Raw genomic sequence first — 26,108 nt, 5'->3', positions numbered from 1 at the left:
ATCATCAAATTTACTACTTTTTCTCAATACTCTAACTGCTATGGAATTTGTTTCTGTTCTCAGCTGAAACTGAGGTCTGAGCTGATCAAAGCAAAATGAGATGAAAAAATGAAGCGTGTTTCATATGAACAGTGATGTTTGAGAAGAATAGCTTTGGATACTTGAAAGCAAAAGCATTTGGTAAGCTGCATATTTAAAGCATCCAAACTGAATGCTATTCCCTTGATTTCTTAGTCCAGCCTATTCCAGATGAGCACAGACTCCCTGCGGAACAGATCAGCTATGAAAAGATTACATAACATTGCTGTCTTCAGTGCTAAACCTAATGACAGTAAACATGCAGGACAAGGACAAATATTTATGACATCTTCAAAAATTTAAATATAATAAAATTGCAAGATTCAAATCACACAGGAGGAATGTGGAAAAATAACAAGAGAAGTTACATAATGAAAAAACATAACATGCTTCCTATTGCAAACTCTTTGTCCCTGTCCTGGTTTCACTGGGATAGAATCAATTTTCTGTTCAGAAAATCTGCATTTTTGAGAGGACTGCAGCACCCAATACAGCGGGAACAAAAGTGATAAGACACTTTGTTTTAGTTGGTGGCCAGTCACGGTATGCAGGTTTCCATGATGATCAAGGCCTTTAGCAGTTTTGAGTTAGCCAGGTGCTTAAGCTAGGAGGACAGAAAGCCAGGGCAGCTGACCCAGGCTGGCCCAAAGGTGTTTTCCATACCATAAACATCAAGTTTATGGGAATTTTGCTGAGGACGGCCCTCCTCCCCAGTGGTTGCCATCCCTGTAGGGGCTCACCCATCATTTCGCTCCCAACGCCAGCTCTCCTGTTTGTTGTGACCGTCATGCAGCGTTCGACATCCACCATTCATTGGGCTGAGTATAGCTCTGTGTACCTATTATTAGCATTAGTATTAATATTAGTTTTGTAATTTTATTACATCTTTTCCATTTAAACCCATGGTTCTCCTTTACCCAATTCCTCTTCTCAGCTGGGAAGGAGTCACTGGGTGATAGAACAGCTGGTTATAGTTTAGACCCTGGACATGGGCTAAACGGAGACAGTCCCAAACACACACTGGAACAGTGATGCTAGTGTATAGCAGAATGCGACTGTTAGAAACCATGTATAACGGCCATATACCAATCATGAAAAAAAATGGAGTAAAAATAGACAAGTGACCAAACTGGAAAATAAGTCTTTGCTCTGGACACAGGAGATTGCTATAGAGCTTGACTAAAAGGGTATACTGACATTTAAGAAAACCCAATACTTAGAGATGCTTCTCTAAGTTCACAGAACTCCTGTAGCTTCTTGTAGAAACGCCTTGCTGAAACATAACATGTTTTGGAGATTGGAGAAGATATAGAAGTACTGTTTAGTTATCATGATGATGGACAGTTGATGCAGTCTTCATTAGGAATAAAAAGTTCAGGATAACAGAAGTGAGACATATCACTCTGGGATAGAAGTACATTTATATTTCCATCAAAATAATTTTCATGTTTCCTTATTCACAATGGCTTAAAGCAATCTGACCTATAATCCTGTTTAACCCTTCCATTATTGTTTCTGAGATTTTCAAGTCTACAGCAACTCTTTCTGCACATCAAGTGAGAATCTCAAGAACACATACAGAACATGAATACTTTTTCCACAGGTTTCTAAAGTTCAAACCAATTTGCCCTATATCCTGCCTTGGAGACATGGCAATGTCTTCCAGAAACTGATGCACATTCACTTGAGTGTGGGACTGATGTGGAGCTGATTCCTATGAAATCACCACTTCAGTGGTGTTACAGCTCTGCCTACCTATGAAAAGAGCCATATTATTTCTGTGGCTCTTGATGACTTTAGAACAGCAGGAGCCTATGAAGGGAAAGAAAATGTAATAGCATTTTTATACACAGAAGTAGAAAAGTCCTCTTCTTCACAATCAGAAATTCAATTCATTGGATGATAAACAGAAAGTGTTCTGTATGTATTTTAGAGAACTGCAGAAGTTTGAGCTTAATAAGCACACTTCTTCAGTAATATCTTATTTGACTAAGGAAAGATATTTACTGACTGAATAAACAGTTTAGTATCAAATGTATTCAAGATTACTTGTAAGGACAAACCTGAATCTACCAAAACCATATCAGAAATACTTTTCTACCCCCATACCCCCCAAAAGAAAAAGAGGAATAAGTATCAGACCCTCAACAGAATAGTAGCTAAAATATCATTTGAGGTACAGTATCTATAATTTCTGTTCAACTACATGTAACAGCTGTATTTATTCAGCAGAAAGCATATGTTCCAATTATTAATATTACACTGAAAACAAAACCCAAACCCAAGATAGCTCCACTAGCACTCACTCAAGCTTGCAATTGGTTGAGAAATAGCTTACTTCTGTCCATTTCCCTGAGTTACTGGAACCAATTATTTATAATGCTCTGAGAAAAGCAGCACTTTAAATTTAACTCTATGGTATGGTACATTCTACTTAACAAGATTCTACATCATTGATATTACATTTTGCAAAGCTTTTCCTTCTTTATGTCTTCTTGGAAAATTTACTGTGATCTCACTATCATGATTTAGTCATTGATTTGGAAAAAGTGATTACACAAAACAGTTCTAAGATTATTTGAAAGTCTTACAAATATTAACGGAATACTGGAAAAACGTTGAATCATTACTTCAAATACACCACCGGATCACCTTTGCACTAAATAGGAGAACTGGGTTCATAAAAAGAATAAGTTAATTTCTGTCTTTTTAAAGGAGGACTGTCAGAGCTTGTTCATGAGACTCCTTTCTTTAAACATGGCAGTAATCTTTGCTCTTCAGTTACGCAGCCATTTGGGAATGTTTCTACTCTATGAATACACTGGCTGACAAAAATGGACGTTTCCTCCTTTAATGAATCCTACACTTTCAAAAAAATAAAGAGAAATAATAATAATAAAAAGGCCAATAATGACATGAGAAACCAATACTTCACTTCTTCACCATTTTGTGACACTGCAACTAGAAGTACATTCCTGTAGGAGGGAAAAAAAGGCTCTTTATCCATAGAACAAAATTTCATCTCCCTCTGTCTACAACAAGCTTTCTGATAACATCCAGGCACAACACAAGAAGGACCTCAGAGGTACAGATGAGATTTCTTCATGATATAAAGAGCAGTTTGTAAATCACTCACTAATTAACCTCAACTCCCACCTATCAGTAAAGCCTTCATACATTTTTATGGGTCTGTGAAACTTGAACTATGGTGCTGCTCTGCATTGAACAAAGCAACCTTTGGCTATCTAGTTAAGTGACAAAAAAAAAATCTGTTCAAGCTATTCAAGCTGTAACAAAATTATGCTCATGTGAGAGCAGCATCTGGAATTTCAGAGAACCACGACTGTTTCCATAGCCTTTGGGTTGCTCTTTTCAAAGAATATAGAGAATTACAAGAAAAAGAACTTGGAAAGAAAAGCAAACGAATGCATCTGAAAACCCAGAGCCTGGAGCACTGCTTGTGCATTCAATCATTTCTCTGGAATGAGTGTCTACCTGCACAACTACATACAGCGCTTCTGGCTGAAAGTGTTTTGAGACAGCTACTAAAGTGTAAGGTTCCATCTCATTTAGTGAATGTTCCTGGTTTGCGAAACAGCTTGAAAGACTTCAATTTGATCCTCATTTAAAATGTGTCAGTGTGAATCAACTAAAGTAAACTCTTCCATTTTCTAATTACTGTACTTGAAGTTTGATATAAATGTGATTTGAGTGTTCCACAATTGCAGTAACATAAGTGTCCACACCAGCCTCTTCCTTTTGGAGCTGTAGAAGTTCAGAGTGAATTTATTATTTCTGATAGACTGTAATTAATGTAAAAAAAACATTGAGCTCTGCTTTGGACACTCTGTGTATTTTGTTCACTATTTCTCAAAACACTGAACAATTCATTTTGCTTCATAAAGTAGTCTATCAAATCTCTGAAAGAAACACTGATTATTACCTTTTCAAAATCCACATTCTCTGTTTAGACCCCATTTTCACCTGTGTTTGTAAAGCTTTTGTATTTCTGGATAGAGCATACAACTTCTCAAGAGCCAATTTCTCAGCAATCAGTCATATTTTAAGATGTTACAATTGCGACATTTACCTTTGAGATTTTTTTTCTCTCGTGTTTCTTTTGCTCATAATTATGGACTATAACAATAAAGTGTCAAAAAATACTTTGTTTTTCACTCCAACCTCAAAAGTAGTTGGAATCACAAATAAAGCACGTAAAGCAGATCATACGAAAATTTAAATTCAGTTCATTTTATGTTGAACAAACCCACAAAAATTAATCCAATACATCTCATATTTGTGAGCACATTGGAACACATATCGAATCGCAGTGCATTTATCATTAAGCTATTCATTATAACTTCTGGCAATCATTTATAAATTTTATTTAACTAAATTGAAATTTGATTTCCATTGCTATCTGATACTCTCAATTCACATTTTTTCGTACTTGCAACCAAAAGAATTAAATCCTGTAATTTCTGGCAAGAGACTAATATTATAATCAAAATACATACAAATTAGTATTTCAGAAAAAAACACATTGCCTCTTGAAGGTATGTTGCAAACTGGTGTTTATGAGAAGTGGAAACCAATGAAAAACAATTTTTAAGCAAAATATTTGTCTTCGGGGAGAAATAATGAAGGAATCTTTTTTTCTTTGCTTGAACAGCAGTATTTGCAGTTTGTTGATAACTAACAGTCTCAAAGTTTCTTTGTTACCCATCACTGTAAAGAAGCATGTACACTGTGGAGCTATTTAAGACAGACAAAATATAATTGCACAGACTTTGTCATGACAATGCAAAAATGAATACTCAATCATAAAATGTGACTTAATCTTGCAAAGATTGTAAGAGCCAAGCAAGCTTAGAGGTTTCAGAGGTTTCAACTTGTGAATTAGTCAAGGGTATTTTGTTCACTTTTCCAAGGACATACAATACATTTGTGAAAGTCACACAGGCATGAAGTTCATCACTGATTTAAAAAGTAAAAAACCTCTGTTGAAGATACTTGGTCTATTTTAGAGAGGGGGGAAAAAAGCCAGATTTCACATGTAATGAAAAGAAAAGTTCAGCCAATTCTTGGGCCCATTTCCAGAGGAAAGCTCAAACTAGTTCCTTACTTCTGCAGACAGTTAAATCTGCCTCCTGGTGATAGTCCAGAGATGACACTGGCAAAGAGATGCAAGTGGTCTAGCTACTGTCTTCCTTTGCTTTGCTTTTGTGGTGGTATATAACCATCTGACTGCAGATCACCTCAGGAACCAGTAAGAGGTTTTATACCTGTAGTACATATGGGATTTGGGAACAAATGGATGACATCAAGTCACTATGACTTCAGGTAGGAAAAGTTCTGGGAATAGGCACAGTACAGATAGACAGACTGTTTTACTAGAGCAGGAAAGAGTGACAAATCCCTGAAGGCACATCTATAGGATCTCTATTGTTTCCAACCCTGGGCAAGACACAAAACAAAAGGCTTTGTGATTTAAGCCTTTGGGCTGGAAGATTTCCCAGGAAGCTAACATGTGTTTTCACAGTGACTGAGGCTGAAAACCCTCCCACCTCAAAACACAAGAAGGATGCCTTTCAGGGACTAGAGGACATCAAGTCACGAATTCAAAGATCTGGTGCAGGGCTACCCACTGGATAGGTAGATAAATGAATGACTAATTTTTTTAATGATCTAATTTTTCTTGACTAGATCAATATTGTTGGCAAATCTTGTTCAAGATCATAAAAAGGAGGATTGTTCTTGCATCCCAGTCTGGTTAGGTTCTAACACCATTGGATAGAGCGGTTTGCAGCTGGTAGAAAGGGAAAACATTTCAGATTAGAAAAAAAGGAACAGGAGATTTCTCCGATAACAGCCTCATGCCTGTAGTTCAGGCAGTTTGAAGCTGCATTTTCAAAACGTCTACCTAAAACAGGATGTCTCCTAATTTTTGTTCAGTGATGCCTTACTGAAAGATAACATTGATCCTTGGCTCTGCTAAGTATGCAACTTGCCAGAGGCATTGTGACAGCAACTGGACTCACGGGACTTAGTTGACTGGGTATTGGATCTTTGCCACAGCATTAGCCATTTAATATTTTAGTTTTATGGTCAGTGCTTTTTTTCACAAAGCCATGTGAAAAAAATGTTGCTCCATTTTCTGCATTTTAAAAAAAAAGAGATTCAATGAGGGGATGGTTTCCAGCTCAGGAGGCAGGGTTGCCAAAAGTGCATTATTTCAGCACCTTTTTCACAAATAGATTGGATAACAAAAGATATAAGTTGGTATCTGCAGGTCAGTCAGATATGTTCTGGGAGTCCCAACAGGTGACAAGGCAGACTCTTGAAGACATGATTGTGTGTATAAGGGCTCAAGCTGGATAGCTGCCAAGGAGACTCCTGTCCTTGTCAAAAGGAAGTTTTATCTTCTTAATTTTCCCATGTCTTTACAAAAAGAAGTGAAAACAGGAAGGACTTCTCCCCAATGATGGTAGTGTCACAGTGACAACAGGTAGCAAAAATTAAGTCAGGCAGTCAACCCTCTTACAACTAGAATAGTTCCTGAAGTGTAACAACAGGCAGGCTACAGCCAATCTGCCCAGAGGCGAAGTAGTGCTTTCTTTACACACCTAGAAGAGTACAGTACTGCTGAGAGATTAGCATGAGTGTCTAATACCTGCCACTTTAGAGAGAATTGGTGAGCCACTACTATAAGGAGCACATTGAGTAGCAGAAGCCCAAACGCTGTAAGACCTCAGTTTCCCTTGGCTTTGGAGACAGCCATAAATCCCATGCTCTTAAAAAAACGGTTTGGTGTCTAAAGTTAAATAAAATGTTTCCTGACACCATCTGTGGCCAAGCAGGAGACACCTATGGAACCTCATGGATGCACCACTTCACAACTGACTTGCTAGGGAAGACAAAGTGAAGACTACTCCAGAACAGGTGAGTGCCTCTCAAAAAAGGCACTTATGTTGTCCTAATCTGCAAATCTTTGATGAATAAAATTCTTTCATATGTAAAAATTTTGTGTTTGTCCTCAAAAACTGTGTCCAGAAGGAACACCTCAAATTAATCTTTTTCTTGAGAAGTAAGTACCTCTAAGACCTCTTTAGTATTAAATACTATTGAACAATATCTAACACATGAAAAGATAGAAATACATAAAAATGAAGATTTTTTTCAAAACTTTATTTAAGAATTTGAGATGTCTACGTTGCTTCTTACTCTGGCTTTTCATTGATGTCACTTTGAGAAACACTTAAAGAAAACAATGATAAGCACGTGAGAGAACAGACTGTAAAAGTGTGAAGAATCTGCTTCTGTGGACAAAGCCTGAAAATCTGATACAACAGATCTGATATGCAATATAACACAGAAATTTGAAGCTTTCAGGGCACTGATATATACAAAATAATTATAAAATAAGCATTGATATAAATGCATTTAACATATGCATACTTGAATATCTAAGAGTTCTACTTCAGTGAAAGAGATGACATAAAATGATTTCCTCCTTCTTCATTCCAAGCAGTAACTGACCAAGTTCCTCCCTTTTGCTAATCATCAGAGATATATTATCTGATGCTGAACAGCTTGTTTCAGGTGTACCATACATGTCAATTTACCTTCATTTCTGCAATTCCAATAGGGTTAGAATTGCTACAGTTATTCCTGTAAGTGCCACAGTACTTGGAGAAACATAACGAAATCTTACCGCTATATTTCCATTGCACCTTTGGGACTGGCAAACACCTTTCATTCTGTTGGGAATCAGCACATCATCCCAGCAAGATGGACCCTTCAAAAGAAAACCAAAGCATATAAAGGTTTTAATCTACTTAATAAGTAAACATATAAAAGTTGGTTTTGTTGCCTCTCTTCCTACCCCCATTTCTTTTAGACTTTAGCTAGACAGTTTTATCACATTTACGCTGAAAAAGTCCAATCAGATTATATGACAATATTCATCAGCAAGCTCAGTCACTGACAGGACACAGCCCCTCCATGCTGAGGGCATTGTTGTGAACAGGAGTCAAACAGTAGCTACGTTTTCTCAGCTTAAGACAAGGACTTACTTAATTATGATTAAAAAGCTACAAAGACTCATCCTCTGGTTCAACATGACTTACACCTTGATCTGCAGCTGACTAAGGGGAAAAAGGGAAAAAACACAACAGTTGGAAGCAGAATACACAGTTAGACTGGAGCGTAACACAAAGAGTAGGTTAAGTAGCTTTTCTGTATTTTGTTGTTTAAGTATTAAATGGCTTTAACTTTACTGAAATCTGTTTCTGTTTTCATGAGCTGCTAACGTTTGTGGTAAACAAATTAGACTTCTTGTCATCAGATAAAGCCTTTACCTAACTGTGATACAATGTAACAAAACTGTGAAGTGAGGATTGTTACTAGATTCCTGGACATTTACATTAGCTTCAAGATTTCTCATTGTTAATAAAACAAACAAAAAAAAACACAGAAAGAAAATTGATAGAAAATCCTTAGTAAACTTCACTATGACTTTCTGAATATAAACAATTCATTTATGAGTGTACTACAAAAGACAGAGTAAATTTAAAGATTACAAATCAGCATTATTAATATTCCACAACTGCAAAATAGTGTGGTTAACAGGATGATCTATCAAAGAAAAATATTTATATATATATGGCATATACAGGAACATTTATAAAAATATTTCCCAGCACATAAAAATTTTAAGTGATGTTAGCGCAAGTCTTCTCTTTTAAAATTAATCTCACACTGGTTAATATTTAATTCCTGGACAATAAAAATTAGTCTGAGGAATAGATATGAAGCTTACAGATATCCATATACATAGCATGAATAAACAACTTCTAAGGTATCAATAATTAAAATATTTGCTGCTCGGATTACTCAGTGTTTGGAATAGTGTCAGTACTCAGGAATAACAGGAAAACTTTACTCGGAGAAGAAATTATGGCAGCCATGGTTTAGCTGCGTTAGTGAAATTAGTCCCTATTTATATCACAATTGGATTACAAAGTAATCCAGTACCACATCTAGATCCATCTCCTTTTTACTTCTGTATGAGGCATTTCTTCAGCATAGTGCAGCAGACACAACTAAGATAGATAGCTTTAAACTAGTTATCTTCATAGTATGAACTTCGCTATAAAAGGTTGATCCAGTCTATCTGAAAAGTTGAGTAAAACAGATTAGTCTGTGCTGAGCTCTGCTCTCTACTGTCATAGCTGAAGAGCTGGCATTATTTGAGATCAGTAAAAAAGAGCTTGAACATGTGTAGGTTGTATTGCACACACACACAGGGGTGACTACCAGTAGATTTTACTCTTTGGGAGAAAAACAGCTGCAGTATAATGTAGTTAGCATAAAGTAATAATACTTTACTTGAAAACATGAAAAAATCCCACCTTGAATTCATTATTTAAAAAAATTTAAAAATCAAGTTTGCCAGCAATCAATCCAGTGAATTTTGATCTCTTGGGAAGCTTTAGCATTCTTGAGATTTTACAGGAAGAACAGCAGAGTCTCCTTCACGTGTTTTATAAAGAAATACCTCTTTTTACTTGTTTTCAATTCAGTAGTCGAAAGTTTCATTTGATGCTCCCCCTTATATTTATTTTTCCCCATGCCACCAAAGACTGTGAAGATCTCTAGCTCACCTCTCACAGTAGTTTACTTCCCAGGATGAAAAATAATCTACCCTGCCATTCCTCATATAGGTGCTGTTTCTTACCTTTGATCAACTTTTTACTCTCTTGGTAGCTCTTCCAATTCTACTGTCTTTTTAGACTATGAGAAACATCACACAGTATACAAGACTGACTTACATGCTGGACTAGTGAACGGGAAGATGGTGTCTCTGAATTTGTTCTTTATTTCTTTCCTAAATAATTACTAAAATGTAATTTACTTTGCTGATGGCTACTAAACATCTAGGCAGCATTTTGGTGGAATTATCTATCATAGCTCCTAGATCTTATTCCTGAAGGTAACAGTTATCTCAAAATCCATCATGTATATATAAAATTTGGGTTTATTTTTCCAGTGTACATCACTTAATATTAAAATACATTAAATTTCATCTGCCACTTCACCAGCAGATGAAGTGTGCATCCTAAGTTCCACAGAGGGGCTTCTAGTAGATACTTCCCAGGTTCCTCCATACTGAACCTCATCATCTCCAAGTGTTTCTTTTATATAGCAATCATCTAGTGGACTTGTACACTTTCTGCTCCTGTTATACTTTAAAAGGATTCAGTAACAGTTTTTCTGCTGTTTGCAAATTAGAAACTTTTTTTTTTTGCTTGCCTAATTGCATTTTTATATTTAAGGTGCTGGAATTATGTGTTTGGTTTGTTTTTTTTTTTGTTTTAATTTATCACATTAGTCATTTTTCTGAAAGATGGATCCTTGATTCTAATAACCTCCTTTTTTTTCCATCCTCACCATTTGATCATGCTAGCTTCTGTTCAGTCCTCCTTAAATTTCTGTGCACATAAGCTCTGATTCCAGTATAATTTCCACAACAGAGATTCAACCCTTTTGAGCTGCTCCTTCTAGCTACTTCTCAACAAGAACCCTTACTTTTATGTAGCTTCTCTTTTTTTTTTTTTTTAAATTAACCACAATACTTGTGTCTTTCTCAGATTTTGGGAAGTTGAACGTAAATATATTACAGTCATTGTTAAAGAATAGCTCTTTGTTAGTAACATCATAAACCAGGTCCTCTGCATTACCCCCTCCTGCAGTTTCTTTGATCTAGCTGGGGACAGACCTGTTGGAGAGCAGCAGAGGGGAAAGGGACCTGGCGGTCCTAGTGGACAGCAGGATGACCATGAGCCAGCAGTGTGCCCTTGTGGCCAAGAAGGCCAATGGCATCCTGGGCTGTATTAGAATGGGTGTGGTTAGCAGGTCAAGAGAGGTTCTCCTCCCCCTCTACTCTGCCCTGGTGAGGCCGCATCTGGAATATTGTGTCCAGTTCTGGGCCCCTCAGTTCAAGAAGGACAGGGAACAGCTAGAGAGAGTCCAGCGCAGAGCCACGAAGATGATTAAGGGGGTGGAACATCTCCCTTATGAGGAGAGGCTGAGGGAGCTGGGTCTCTTTAGCTTAGAGAAGAGGAGACTGAGGGGTGACCTCATTAATGTTTATAAATATGTAAAGAGCAAGTGCCATGAGGATGGAGCCAGGCTCTTCTCAGTGACATCCCTTGACAGGACAAGGGGCAATGGGTACAAGCTGGAACACAGGAGGTTCCACATAAATATGAGGAAAAACTTCTTTACAGTGAGGGTAACCGAACACTGGAATCTAAAGTTTTACTCTTAAGATCATGGGTTTGACATGATACTTACCTAATTTACATGAAAGCAATTTAAATATGTTATTATCATCGTTTTTTCCTACACTTGCAAGCTTTTGATTTTCCCCAGCGTGTTAGACTTGCTATCATCATCTGGTCAAGTGTCTGTTAATGGGAGTCTTATATTTTTTCCCTTTTCAGGCCTAGAATTTCACTCCATAAGGATACTGTGTAACTCACTGACTTGTTAAAGACAAAAAAAGACTAAGTTGTTAACATTTCCTTAACATCTATCCCTAACATCTATCCCTTTTCTTTCATATTCAAATTTGTCAGTATACATTTATTAGAACATTTGTTTTTCCAATTTAGAGGAATTCAGTAGGTTTGTACATCTTTGGATAATCATTACATAATTTACACTTGGGAGGAGGACACTAGAAAGAAAGGATGAGAAATAAGAAGCAATTTTGCTTTATAAAATTCGGGGGTAGGGAACGGACAGGGACGGGGGGAACACTCATGGAAAAAAACAACCAAAAAACCCCAGGTGCAGCCAAAAAAACCCACCCAAACCCCAAGCACAAGCACATTTTTCCTGGTCCTGATAATAGTATCAACAGTAAGTCTTCCTGTTACTTCATCCTTGTGTGATTAATATGAGACTCTCAAAGTTAATGATGCTATGCCAGTATACATACTAAACTAGTCACAAGATTGCTACACATTTTAAAACAGTCTTGTAGAAGCCGTTCCACAGGTATATGTTATCAACTCTGGTACTAATTACCTTGATTTCATAAGAAGAAAATATTTCAAGCTGAACTTCTTAGAGGAATTAATCCTTTAACTTCACTGAAGTTATTTCAGAAGAAAATTTCCCAAGTATTCAGTAGTTTGCAGGTCTAGGTCCATAATCACAAAAATGTAAGAAGGCATAGTAATTCTTAAGTGAGCAAGAAAACATGTGTAGGACTATTTTTAAGGTTGAGTGAGGTTCTGGAAAAGTGCATATTTAAATGCATTTGAAACAGTGTCACTATGTTGATTATGCCACTGTCTTATAGTAGTTGAGAAATAAGCAGCTGATTTGCAAAATATAATCAAGAAAACACCCTTAAAGAAACCAGAACAGAAAGGAATTGATGCAATATTGACTACTGTTAGAATTCAACTACTACAAGTAGCACTGGATCAGGTCCAAATATGATTAATATGGCAATATCTTCTATTTATTAATAGTAACAACAATAGTACAAATTTTGTGGTCACCTTTTAAGGTCTTATCTACGAGAGAAAGCTAGTGTGAACTTACGGTGCTCTCACTCTGAAATAATTTCCTCATGAAATTTCTCATGCACATAAGAGTACTTTTTGCATGAGAGCTCTGTTTGAGATAAGAATATGTCATATTCCACTTAAAGCATGCTAAAAGCTTATACACAGGGAACTAGTAGCACAGTCCCACACTATCAGCGACTACTCAGCTTTTCACTCACACTGTAGCTAACAACTTCCTATTTTTTCCTTCATAAAAAAAAACCCCACCCTTCTTTACATTAACTCTTCTGATGGGCATAAAACCCATAAGAAAGTCAGAAGCATGTAACTCTCTTGATAACATTAGCCAGACCCAGCTTTAAGTCAACAGCATTTTCTTTTTGTTCTAGCAAAAGTTAGATCAAGTTCTTAAGGGACAAATTGGGACAAATTAATCCAGCAGGAAAAGTCCAAGATGGACTGGCAGAATATCTTGGGTTTGTGCCTGTCTGGCAGTGAGGAGTGGGGGGAAAAGAGTAACAAAAAATAAAACCCAAACAAACAAAACATACCAATAAAACTCCATGCCTCACTTTCCAAATTTGTAAGAAGGGGAAAATTTTCTTTCCCACATCCATGCTTGGCATTCTTCAAGGTCATATTTTATTGTAAACAATAAATTAATACACTTCTAAAAGATTTAGTGTGCTTATGATTTTTAGTTTTCCACCTTAAAAAAAAAAAAAGCAAAAAAGACATATGTCCTTGAAGAACACTGTATTCAAAATGTTAATGTTTCCTTAGTGACAGTACTACTAAATGTCATTTCTATAATTGCGTCAAAATAAAATTAGGAATTCTGGCAAGATAAACACTTTGAAATGAAATTTTTCTATCGTTCTTTCTCAAGTCTAAGAAAAGCCTGTCAAACTCCAGGCCAGCCAATCACTTGTGGTGTTGTAACACTGCATGCTGTAGTGTTTGTAATTATTAGTTTGCATTAATCAAGAACACACTGTTAGAAGAACAAAGTGTTCTGATTGCGAGATTAAAGCAACTGCCCCTCTTGTACAGAGCCAAATGGCTCACAGAGAAAGCTCTGCACTAAAACAGATGCATCAGAGAAGACTTTTCCAGTATATAAATGGGAAAATGACAGAATAAAGAAAGAAACAGAAATCATTGAATAAAAAAAGTCACATCAAATGTAGATGAGTATTTCCTAAATAACCAGGTATGGAAATTCTTATGCTTTGGGTGTATGGCAGTTGTTCCTTCCCTTTTCGAGGGGGAAGACAGGAAAAAAGTTGGCAAATGGCACATTAAATTTGAACTGAAGCTCCTATGCAGCATACGAAGAACAGAGAGGACTGAGGTGTCTTTTTAGCGTATGAGAGAAGTACTGGAAACCGGTGTACATTGTACCAGTACATTGTACTGGTGCACAGGACAGTGGACAGTACACTCTAGTCTTAGCGTACTTTCAATCCAGTAACAAAGATCTGATTTTGTGTTTTGGAACCACAACTGAATTTTGGTCAACAAACACCTAAAAAAAATAAAAATATCTCTGAGAACAGAAATACTATCTAGATATCTCAGATGACAAATTATTCAAAATGCAGTTGCTGACAGAACTGTTGACCTGTGAAGTCAGGGAAAGGTCAGAAGCAGAGGTCAGGAATAGAATCCAGTGATTCATCAAAGACTTTGAATCATTTAAAAGGCTGGAAACTATCCATGTATTTAATGCTTTGTATTTTCCCTGCTTTATATTCTCCCCCAGTGAAAAATATGCAACAGAATATCATTAAAACATACCTTTGTACCTGCTAATATCTACATGAGAGACATAAATCATTAAAATTTTGAGCAAACGATCCAACCAAGGGACAAGTATTAATGCAGAATGATTTTTAAAATAATGGAAGAAATAATTCCAGGTACTTGAGAGGGTTTAAAAATCTGCATACAAGCCACTGGAAAAGTGCTAAATCTAATGCAAACCATGCAAGTACTCAGACTCCTCTGCAAACTGATGGCTATTGACCTGTCTACACGAGAGTACTTGAAGAGTTAACCATTGTATGGTACCCTCTCAGCATGATCTTGAGGCAATAAGACAAAAAAAGCTCCCCACAATGCAAGGATTAGTTCGTAAAAATTTATTTCCTTTTTGCCAGTCTGCAACAGGGGTATCCACACCACGATACCGCAGTTCACTGCTTCCAGTGCCAGAACGGAACTATGCCTAGGGGACAACTCTGTCCCCCAGAGATAGTAGGAACAAAGATGTATTCTGACGGTGAACATACATATGCAAACACAGCTTAACACAGGCCATGAACACTACATGAACAGGAACAGATCACACCTACTATCACAAACCTAACCCATATTAGCAGAGATGATACAATCTTTTTGGTGGCGTTTTCTTCTATTCTTCTCAATGCAAGTTTGATCTCGCCTTCACAATACAAGCACTTCAGCCTAGAAAAATAATTTTAGAAGGGAACGCACATTTTCCTACAACAGCACAGACATTTTTTACTAAATAATCAGAGGCACTTCCCTCAGCACCATCTGACTAAAGTTTGTCTATTTCTCTAAAATCTAGCACCTCTCAAGACTTTTATTCTTATGCTACCTCCATAATATTTCAGAGCAAGTGACTTGCAAGACAACTACAGATAGTCAGATCCTGAAGGCTCATGAATATCTCAGAACTGATGGGTAAAACTGGAGAAGGGTCAGCAGATGATATATCCTCAAGGAACTGGGCAAAGTCTAGAGTTTGTGAAAAGAAATAAAAAAATAAGGCTTTTTCTTGGATAGACAAACTGGTATTAAGCCTGACATTACTATTGGTAAACCAGTGCATTCATGCATTTTCTCAGCATCCCTAACATGGAACATGATTTGGTCTTCACATTCCACACTGGTCATTAGAGTGGCATTGTTGAATGCTACATCATTTCTTCTGAGCATGGTATGGATATAACACATTCATGTTGTTAAGCCACTATCCATCATTTTTGAGAAGTCATGGCAGTTCAGTGAAGTTCCCACCGACTGGAAAAGGGGAAACATAACCCCAATTTTTAAAAAAAGAAAAAAAAGGAAAACCCAGGGAACTACAGGCCAGTCAGCTTCACCCCTGTGCCCAGCAAGATCATGGAGCAGATCCTACTGGAAACTATGCTAAGGCATATTGAAAATAAGAAGGTGATTGGTGACAGCCAACGTGGCTTCACTAAGGGCAAATCATGTCTGACAAATTTGGTGGCCATCTATGAGAGAGTTACAACGTTGGTGGATAAGGGAAGAGCGACTGATGTCATCTACCTGGACTTGTGCAAAGCATTTGACACTGTCCCGCATGACATCCTTGTCTCTAAATTGGAGAGACATGGACTCGACAGATGGGCCACTTGGTGGATAAGGAATTGTCTGGATGATCACACTCAAAGAGTTGCGGTCAACGGCTTGCTGTCCAAGAGGACACCAGTGACAAGTAGCGTTCCTCAGGGGTTGGCATTGGGACTGGTCCTGTTTAACATCTTTGTCGGCTACATGGACAGTGGGATTGAGTGCGTCCTCAGCAAGTTTGCCAACAACACCAAGCTGTGTGGTGCGGTCAACACACTGGAGGGAAGGGATGCCATCCAGAGGGACCTTGACACGCTTGGAAGCTGGGCCCATGAGAACTGCACAAAATTCAACAAGGCCTAGTACAAGGTCCTGCACCTGGGTCAGGGCAATCCCAAGCACAAATACAGGCTGGGTGGAGAATGGATTGAGAGCAGCCCTGAGGAGGACTTGGGGGTGATGTTTGTTGAGAAGCTCAACATGAGCCGGCAGTGTGCGCTCACAGCCCAGAAAGCCAGCTGTATCCCGGGCTGCATTAAAAGAAGCATAGCCAGCAGGTCAAGGGAGGCGATTCTGCCCCTCTACTCCACTCTCGTGAGACCCCACCTGGAGTACTGTGTTCAGCTCTGGGGCCCCTGACATAAGAGGACATGGAGCTCTTGAAGTGAGTCCAGAGGAAGGCCACGAAGATGATCAGAGGGCTGGAGCACCTCTCCTGTGAAGACAGGCTGAGAGAGTTGGGGCTCTTCAGCCTGGAGAAGAGAAGGCTCTAGGAAGACCTTCTAGCAGCCTTCCAGTACCTGAAGGGGGTCCACAGGAAAGAGGGAGAGGGACTTTTTGCAAGAGCATGTAGCGACAGGACGAGGGGTAATGGTTTTAAACTGAAAGAGGGAAGATTTAGATGAGATCTTAGGAAGAAATTCTTTACTGTGAGGGTGGTGAGACACTGGAACAGGTTGTCCAGAGAAGTTGTGGCTGCCCCCTCCCTGGCAGTGTTCAAGGCCAGGTTGGATGGGGCGTTGAGCAACCTGGTGTAGTGGAAGGTGTCCCTGCTTGTGGCAGGGGAGTTGGAATGCGATGATCTTTAAGGTCCCTTCCAACGCAAACCGCTCTATGATTTTACTATTGCAGTAGTGGAGATGAAAAATTAAAACTTTTAGATAGACAGGCTTAATTTAGGAGAGCAATCTGATCATCTTTTGAAGCACTTACTAAGAAAAATCTAGCTGTTACGCAAGCAATACTCAATTAGACTCATCAGAAAAGATTGGTATGGTGCATTTCTAATAGCAAAGAGATTGGAGATCTCATTTCAATTCAGAAGAAATAAATCTATTTGAACCATAACATTCATGTAAAGCTCCATATTTATTCCAGCATTCTTTATCTTGACAATTATGAATACAACTAGACCATGTTTATATAATAACACACTTGCTAGATTTCTACTGAATGCTCAGATACCATACAGACACTAGTATTTTGTTCATAAGTAGAACTCCATGAACAGCAGTATCCAGTTAAGCACAAAATGCATTTCTCCAGATTCCCAAAGCACAGCCTAACAGCATCCACCACCAGAAAGAGAAGGTAAAAATAAAGTTTATAAAAGAGATTACTACTGATTTAGCCAGGATGTGCTTGCTAGCCTTTTACAGATGTTCTGTTTACAGTACTTGAAAATTTATTACATTAGATAATCTATTGGAAGTAAAAACTGCCAGACTGGCAACCTTTATGACCAAAATCCTCTGCTTAGCTGCAAAGCTTATCACAAAGGCAGAGGTAATTAAAGCTTACCAACAGTTTACATAGACCTGCAAAGGCCACTTCTAGCACTGAGAAAGTAATTTTTGTTCCAAAACTTTTTTTTTTTTTTGACATTTCTGCCAAGACTGATACCCACTGACTAGGACACAGGTGATAGAATACACGGATGTAAGAGGCAACCCGCAATTTATTTAATAACACAGTGCAGTTCTTCTCTCCTACACCTCACATTTTAACAAATACTACTGTGAATGACGTGCCTCTGCATGTCACACTAGAGTAGCAGAGAGAGTGTCACCTACTTCACTGCAGGTAAAAGTAACCAATTTACCATGGTCTGACTTTGACATAGAATCTCCCATACATCAGGGAGCACAGTATCAAAGAGACTACTACATTAGTCTTGGGGCTAGTTTTAAAGGGGTTTGTGGAATAGAAATGGGAGGACTGAAGTTAACTGCTTAGTCTACACATCATATTAAAGAATCTGTCAGAAGAAATCTTTGGTTATCATTGACTTTGGTCATTAGAGCAATCAATAAAGCACACATGGATAGCTTTATTCATATGACAAATAATACTGAAGTAGAGTCAATCACATGGTTTAAGTCTTTGCAAGACTGAACGTACTGGTTTGATTTATAGCGATATCTTAGAAATCAAATTTTCCTTTGAGAGCACCCAGCTTAATTAGTAAGTTGCCAGTTCTATGCCAATAGTTATAACTCTTCCAAAATGAAGTAGCAGACACTTTGCTGAATCTCTCGCAGTTGTGCAATTAGGAAGACTTCCTGCATGCTAGTTAATTTCAAATTAAGATCAGAGAATTGCATCTCTAAGTGAAAATAAAGGCAAGTATAGTAAAATAATTTCCATCATGTTATTTTATTGTTAATTACTTTTTATTTCTTATCACAGGTATCTTTGTTTAAAAAAAAACAAAACAAAAGTAAACTTGTTCATAAGATGTTTTTAATAAGTTCTGGTCTTTCTTTTCCTTCATATTGTATTATAGGATATTGATTTGCAAGAGTAATTCCACTGTTCTCAACTAAATAATGAAGGTTTATACAAAGACACTCAAGATAAAGGTCTCCAGAGTCACCTCTTCATCAGTAATATTTTACAATGTGTACTGTGTTGACAGCACAAACGATTTTTAGATAACATAAGCAAAAAACTGATTCATAACATCCTTTCAGTTATTTCAGTGGCCCCTCCCCACCAAAAAGGGGCAAAAAGAATAAAAATAATTCAAATACAACAACTACAGCTGAGAAATTGAACTGAAAAAGTCCTGTTGTTGCTTGATTGCTTGAGAGGAATGAACATTAGTTTAGAAAGAGAGAGAGATATAACTTTCTGAAAGAAGAAATGGATGTAGAGTCTCCTAAAACCACCAACCAAATGCCATTCAAACTCTCAGTCAGACTAATGATTCCTAATAATTAATAAACAAATAAATGCAAAATATATTACTCTCTGTCTGGATAGCATTAAATGCTTTTTCAAGATTGAAAGAAGAAAACAACTGGAGAAAACATCTGTAATTCTCTAATCATGCAATGTATCTACTGTGTCCATTGAAATTATAACATTCAAAAAAGAATGATTCACAGTAGCAAGTGTTAACACCAGCAAACCCCATTGAGGTCAGCATAGTCAGGAGCAGAATTAAAAGAAAAAAAGGACCCTCTGGCTTCAGTTGCTGTTACTGCTGCCGTGACTTTTCAAGAGTCTTCCTAAGGGAAGCGGGAAGATCACTGTGAGCCCAGGGAGCTCAAAGACAGGAGAAATCAAAACCTGCTGGGCTCAGCTGAGTCGAGCACACCCCAACAGGAATGAGAACGCTCACAGTTTTTTGAGTTACAACTCTCCCCATTAAAAATATTCATCCATGTTTTAAGGGCTTTTGGCTGAAATTACAAAGTGCAAAGACTATTTTCAAAGTCTACCCAAAATATTGCTTCTCCTCCTATCCTTTCCACTCCCAAGTCACAGTTACAAGCTGTACACTGACTAAATGTGAATTAAAACTTAATTTGTACCTCGGCTTTTTCTAAAACAGCAGCTGTTTGCAGCGCGGGGATTTTGTTGCACAGGCCTTTCTGGCTGTGAGGGGCGGCCCCAGAGAGGTCCTCTCCTTCCCCAGGCACCACCAGGGCCTGGCCCCACCAGGCAGCCTCCCCCAGGGTCCCTGCCACAGCTCCCCGCTGGGGCAGGGCCGCTCAGGCCTGCTGAGGCCTGTTCAGTGCCCTCAGGGCCCTGACAGACTTTGCACAATTGGAGGGAAAAAAAAAAAAAAAAAAAAAAAAAAAAAAAAAGGTGATTAGTGTAAGGATGAACTATCCCTAACCACACCAGGAGCTGACCCCTTTGAGCTGGAGAGCTCCAGGGAAACTTCAGCCATTCGGAGGTGAAGCGCCTTCAGGATCTGCTAGCAAATCCCCATACCTTTCACCTCTCCATAACTGGGTGGTAGTCTTAAATTTCACTGAACGTATTTGAAATTCGGTATGAAAATGCACTGGCTATTCTGTAACTCACAATAAATAGGGATTACACTGAACTTTTCCTTCCTTAAGGAGAATCTTTCAGAACAGGGTAGGTGGAAATATATCTTCTATGTGAAGATAATTTTTTCCAGTTACAACTATAATTTCATGTCGAACATGAAACAATTTAATCTAAAAGTTCTGTCCTACACAAACATTTAAGCAACTTCATACATTTTAGGCAGAGAAGATCTGGCCAGTCGTGCAATTCGAATGAATCATAACCTATGTCTGCATGGGAAATATATGAACTAAATGAAATAGGACACAAAAATACAAAATCTACAATAAGCCAATATATAAGCCAAGGACTACAATTAGCATTTTGCTATTAATGCTAATTAGACACCTTGTAATTCAAATTAACTTGAATTGCAATTAAACAAAGGTAATAAGCCAAAGATGTAAAATGAAAAAAAAATCCAAGCCTCATGAATATTCCACAGCAATAATTTAATTCAGATGTGATAATTGCATGTCACATTGTTCAATTTTAAATATTTTTCTTTGACAAGGACTTTAAAACATCTTTGAACAGAGGGATGAAGCTAGAGCATTCCCGCTATAGACAATAGCTGGAGAAGCCATCAGCTCATCAATTCACTTTCATAAGTCGTTACACAACTCACTCAGAGACAACAGTCAGATCAACTACTCAGGCTGCAGTAGATCTATGTGGAGAGGATACTGCTCTTCATTACATATTCCTGCTATTCCCTTTCCCTGTCTGTGCTATCATCTACTGTGTCTATATTTCCACCGTTTTTACTTTGCCCAAAGGGTCTCCCTCCCATTCCTGTGGGAAGATCCATGCTCTGAAGATACTAGACACATACATGAAGGAAAAAGAAAAAAAATTAATCTATTCCACATTTTTACTAAGAATAAATTTCTCAACTAATCAACATAAAGGTCTAAAGCAAAAGGGCCACTAGCAAGAGACTAACTTCATAAGATGTTCAATTTTTTCAGTTACTGCAGTTTTATAACTGTAAAAATCAAGATTACACACTACAGTCCCTGAAGAAAATAGATTGCTATATAGTCCATTTTTTATTTTACACATAATCAGAAACCCTGAAAGACATAACCATACCAATTTCAGCAACTATATTCCTATGTTCCAAAAGGAAAGGTAATAAGATATCAGACTTTAAAAAAAAAAAACACAAACAAAAAAAACCCACACAGCTATTAAATAACATTGCCATCTTTGCTATTTTTTCCCCAGAGTGCTACAATTGTTGTAAACTTTACATGCCCACCACAGTACTCACAGGTGAATGCATCTTTATTTTAGGTATTCAAAAATACAGAAAACCCTGCATCAGGTGGGTTATTCAGATTCATTCCAGATTTGTTTAAGGTTATGTTGCAAGCACGGTGTTTTTAGTGTTTGAGGAGGAAAGAACCAAATGAAACACAATATTGCTAATACACATAAAAGAAATGGAAAGATGATTCTTTAAGCATTTTACACAAGCACATAGCTGGTGTTAAAGAATTAAGGCTGTGCCAGGAAGGTCAGTGAAAGCTTTATGAGAGATCCCATGCATCACAGAGAACTCCCAGCTAGCAGGCAGACATCTGAGCATGCAAATGCCAGTGAGAACAGCTAGCATGACAGCCAGAAAGAAATTAAGAAAAAGCAGGAAAAGGAAGGAAAACACTAAAAACTAAAAATAAGAAGGAAATAAAGACAAGGGAGCATTCATCCCTGTGAAATAAAACTGCAGCTCTGGTGTCACACAATAGATATTATATGACCTTTTCTCACAGCAGAAAATCCCTCAGCTGTTTTGGATTATGAATTTTCTCTGAATCTTACTTGCTATCCTAAATCCCTTGAAGTATACAAGCATTAATTAAAAAAGAAACCACCTGTCTGTAGCTATCTCCAGTAAATTCTAGTGGTCTGACCTCTAGAAGTCTGACATAAGAGCAAAGTTCAGGATCCTGCCTTTGCCATCAAGGTATTGCATATACAGGGAGGAGCTGATACAAAACAATCACTGAATCAGAGAAGGTTTGGGTTGGAAGGGACCTTTAAAGTCCAGCCCCGCCTTGCAGTGAGCAGGGACATCTTCAACTAGATCAGGTTGGTCAAAGCCCCATCCAACCTGTCCTTGAATGTTTCCAGGGAGGGGGCATCTACCACCTCTCTGGGCAACCTGTTCCAGTGTGACACCACCCTCATAGTAAAAAATTTCTTATGTCCAATCTAAATCTACCCTCTTTCAGTTTAAAACCACTACCCCTTGTCCTATCGCAAAAGATCCTACTAAAAAGTGTCCCCGTCTTTCTTATAAGTCCCCTTAAAGTATTGAAGGGCCACAATAAGGTCTCCCCAGAGCCTTCTCTTCTTCAGGCTGAAGAACCTCAACTCTCCCAGCCTGTCTTCAGAGGTGTTCCATCCCTCTGATCATTTCTGTGGCATAACACAGATTATTCCTAGATACATTATTATTCCTATAATCTAGTATCAAATTCTCAGACTTTTTCCTCTCCTAAAGCAGTGCTTTAAAGACTGCAGCTCAGTCTTCTTTTCACCTCGATCTCTCTCTTTCTCTGTGCATGACTCTTGTATTACTTTGAATTATTCTTGAATTATTTTCTACATATTGGCACAACTGCAAAATGCCTCAAGTTTTCACCTAAGTCACAGAAAATGTGACCCAACTCAGTCTAAAGGGGCATTTGAACACACTCTCCCATTTTCTGACAGAAGCTTTTGAGGAGGCCCCTGCATGAAGGTAAGGGGTGCCCTCACCACCTGAATTTTGTAGCAACCCAATCTTGTTTGTGCATACAAGGTGATCTCTGGGAATGTCTTACTGGATCAGGCTTTGAAGAAGATTAAGGTGAGGAAATGCCTCATTTCTTTATACCTGCTCCAAATTATTCATTTAATTCTAGAAGCTGATTTGCTTAAATAAGAATAATTTTAGGCATAAGCATTGAATTTCCCTGTGCTCCAGTGTTCTGAAAAGACAGACATCTGCAAGTTTTAAAGGGCAACTAAACAAGGCATCGCTTGCATAACTCCACTCTGCGCTCACCCTGTTTCAGGCTCATCAGCGCTTTCCTATATTTAGCTTTTATTTTTCTTCCACTCTCTGGTATAAAATGAGTAGCTCTCTAGTCACTGATGGTACATCTGCAGTCACTTGACAAGCATTAGAAAGACTAGAAATAGGTTACTTTAAATGGTGACCGCTATCAAGATATTTTAAAAGGCATAATTCAGGACAGATCATCTAGAAACTACACAAAACATAATTTAATTTCATAGTAAACTTCAGATTACTCACACTGTTCAGAATTCAGTGGAAAAGATTTCAGTTTTGTAGACATGATATCTGTATTTCATTTATGGAGGTTATGACTTGCATCCAAATTACTGAATCCATTTCAGGCTAAGACCACTTGTAAACCAAGCATGCAAACAGTTTCTTAGTTTTAGAAAAGAGTAGGCCCTCAGACATAAAATCAGTGTACTTCATTGGCTTGACACTCATTGCAAACTAATCTGCATTTCTACAGACTTTATTACATTTTATTCTGAAAACAGAGTTTCCTTTTCTTTTACTGCAATCTCTTTTAGTATCTGTTTCTTTTGTCACAGGGAAAGACAACAGATATTTTTATGTTTGGCATCTTATAACACAAGACTAACATTCTAACTATCACTATGATGTTGTTTTCCTTGCTTATGGCTCAATGTAAACCGTGACAACAAATGAAATTGAGGTGATTAACTATAATTAATATTACGACTAATTCACAGTTCACTGCATATGGCAGTAGCTTAATAAGTACTTTTTATTTATTTAGCATCACCAGGCTTAGTTATAACAAATTTCGTTATAATAATGAAAAGAATCTAGAACTGGTACTATAATCAGAACATAGATGTGCAGTACAACACACTATATATTAATAAGAATATGCAGAACTTCCTCGAACACACACACTAGCCCAGCCATTCAATTCTACACAACTACTATTTATAACTGCGTTCCACCATTCCAGATCTTACACATTTCTCCAAGACTCCATTTCTATATTAGGTAGATGTTGTTTTTCATTGTTATTTTATGCTCTTTATTTCAAATTTTAGTCTGCTCTGATCTGAACAGACACTACATCTGCAGAGCACCTAATAGCCCAAAACTGCAATTCTGTAAACAAGACAATTATAATTTGAATTAATGGCTTCTCTTCGCAAAGATAAAGCATATGTAACCTTATCGCCTCTAGACAGTGCAGACTGTAGACAAGAAAATGTAGTGAAGTATCTCCTTGTTGCAAAAACTGATACCATATACCAGACAGTGAATGCCTCTGATGAAAACCAAAAGGTTCAAATACACTTAATCCTTCCTGGATGAGAGGAAACCCAAGTAATTAGTCATCTTCATATCTTCATACAGCTTGTTTACCCCTGTCTCTCAAGCTATAAGGTGCTTTACTTGTCTATACCCACAAGTAAAGAAAAGCAATAACAGTTGCTACCTGGGGTTATTTTTTTTTTTTTTTTTTGGCAGCAAGTTTAAACAGGATCCAATGTCTCTTCTCACAGCTTCATTAATTTGGAATGCCAAAAATCAATAAAATGTTACATTATAAATACACAGAACTCTAATATACACTAGTAAGAGTGCTATTTTACACATCAATGTTATGTTACCTTCCTTTTAATTCATACCAATATCCTTCCATTAATTCCACTTGAACAATTTCTGAATTGTCAATATGAGGTCATAAGTTTTCCTCTCATACAATTTCTACAAGTTTGCACACTGCTGGGACACCAAACAAATATTCTTGAGCTATTGTGCATTTTCACAACACATTTAGATCTGAAAAAAACCTTAAAAATTATTTAAACAAGATAAAATAAAGAACATATTCGTGTTCCCCGATCCTTGAGCTCTCATCTGCTATGTTCTTTCAAGCTTCCTCAGGTGGAAAAATACCTTTGAAAAGAAATCTTATTCTCTAGAGCTTTGATGCTACCACCACATAGACTACAGATACAGATTTATGCATTATAATTATTCATAAGAATTTAATTACACTGTGCAAATATCTGTGCACTGCATTGGACAAACTCCCATCAGGTATAAGTCCTTTGAGATAAAGAGTCAGACAAGTACAGAACACAATCCTATTACAAACAGGAAAGAGAAGATTGCAGTTTCATAGTAAACAATTTACTGTATTATTGGAAGGCTTTGTAGTTCAATATCTAGTAGGAATAGCTCTGGACTGGGATTTGAAAAACCAGGCTTCTGTTCAGAGCTCTCACTTGCCTACCAGGTGGCTGTGGGAATGATACTTTCTGTCTTTGCCCACCAGTTTCTAAATCCATAATATAATGATTTCCTTCATAGTTCCGCAAAGCTATTGAGAAGTCCTCGCTTTTGAATTTAGCATAACTCATAATTTAGCATAAATTTAACAATATTAAAAACAACGTTGATTTAAAATAAAAATTATTACAGAAATGAAAAAATTGAAGTAGTCCTACTGGCTCTTGTTATAGAATGTTTTCCATTGAAATTGGACATTGGACAGCGGCGGCAGCAGCGAAAAGCGGCGGCAGCGACTTGAGGTTAGTGCGGGGGCGAGGGTGACATCGGGCTTAACCGGGCGGTTTTTCGTACTCTGGGCCCCCCCTGAGCCCCCCGCGAGCATCAGCCCCGAGCTGCTTCCCTCTGACCCCGGACCCGGACCCGCAGGTTCCCGGCAACGAATCAGGAGAGGA

General features: G+C 37.8%; 1 protein-coding gene across 3 annotated transcripts in view; it reads right to left on the bottom strand.

Annotated features, from left to right (window-relative positions):
• PRKN (parkin RBR E3 ubiquitin protein ligase) overlaps window positions 1-26,108 on the bottom strand; it is an 852,414-nt gene that overhangs the window by 451,544 nt on the left and 374,762 nt on the right. For all 3 annotated transcript variants that reach the window (XM_068405902.1, XM_068405892.1, XM_068405910.1), the window contains exon 5: window positions 7,793-7,876. In XM_068405902.1, coding sequence (XP_068262003.1) covers window positions 7,793-7,876 — 84 coding nt within the window. The remainder of the gene's footprint in view (window positions 1-7,792; window positions 7,877-26,108) is intronic.

The sequence above is a fragment of the Nyctibius grandis genome, chromosome 1, assembly GCF_013368605.1.
Source record: "Nyctibius grandis isolate bNycGra1 chromosome 1, bNycGra1.pri, whole genome shotgun sequence".
NCBI classification, from domain to species: Eukaryota; Metazoa; Chordata; class Aves; order Nyctibiiformes; family Nyctibiidae; genus Nyctibius; species Nyctibius grandis.
Note: the sequence above shows the minus strand (reverse complement) of the source record. Positions and strands in the feature narration are given on the sequence as shown.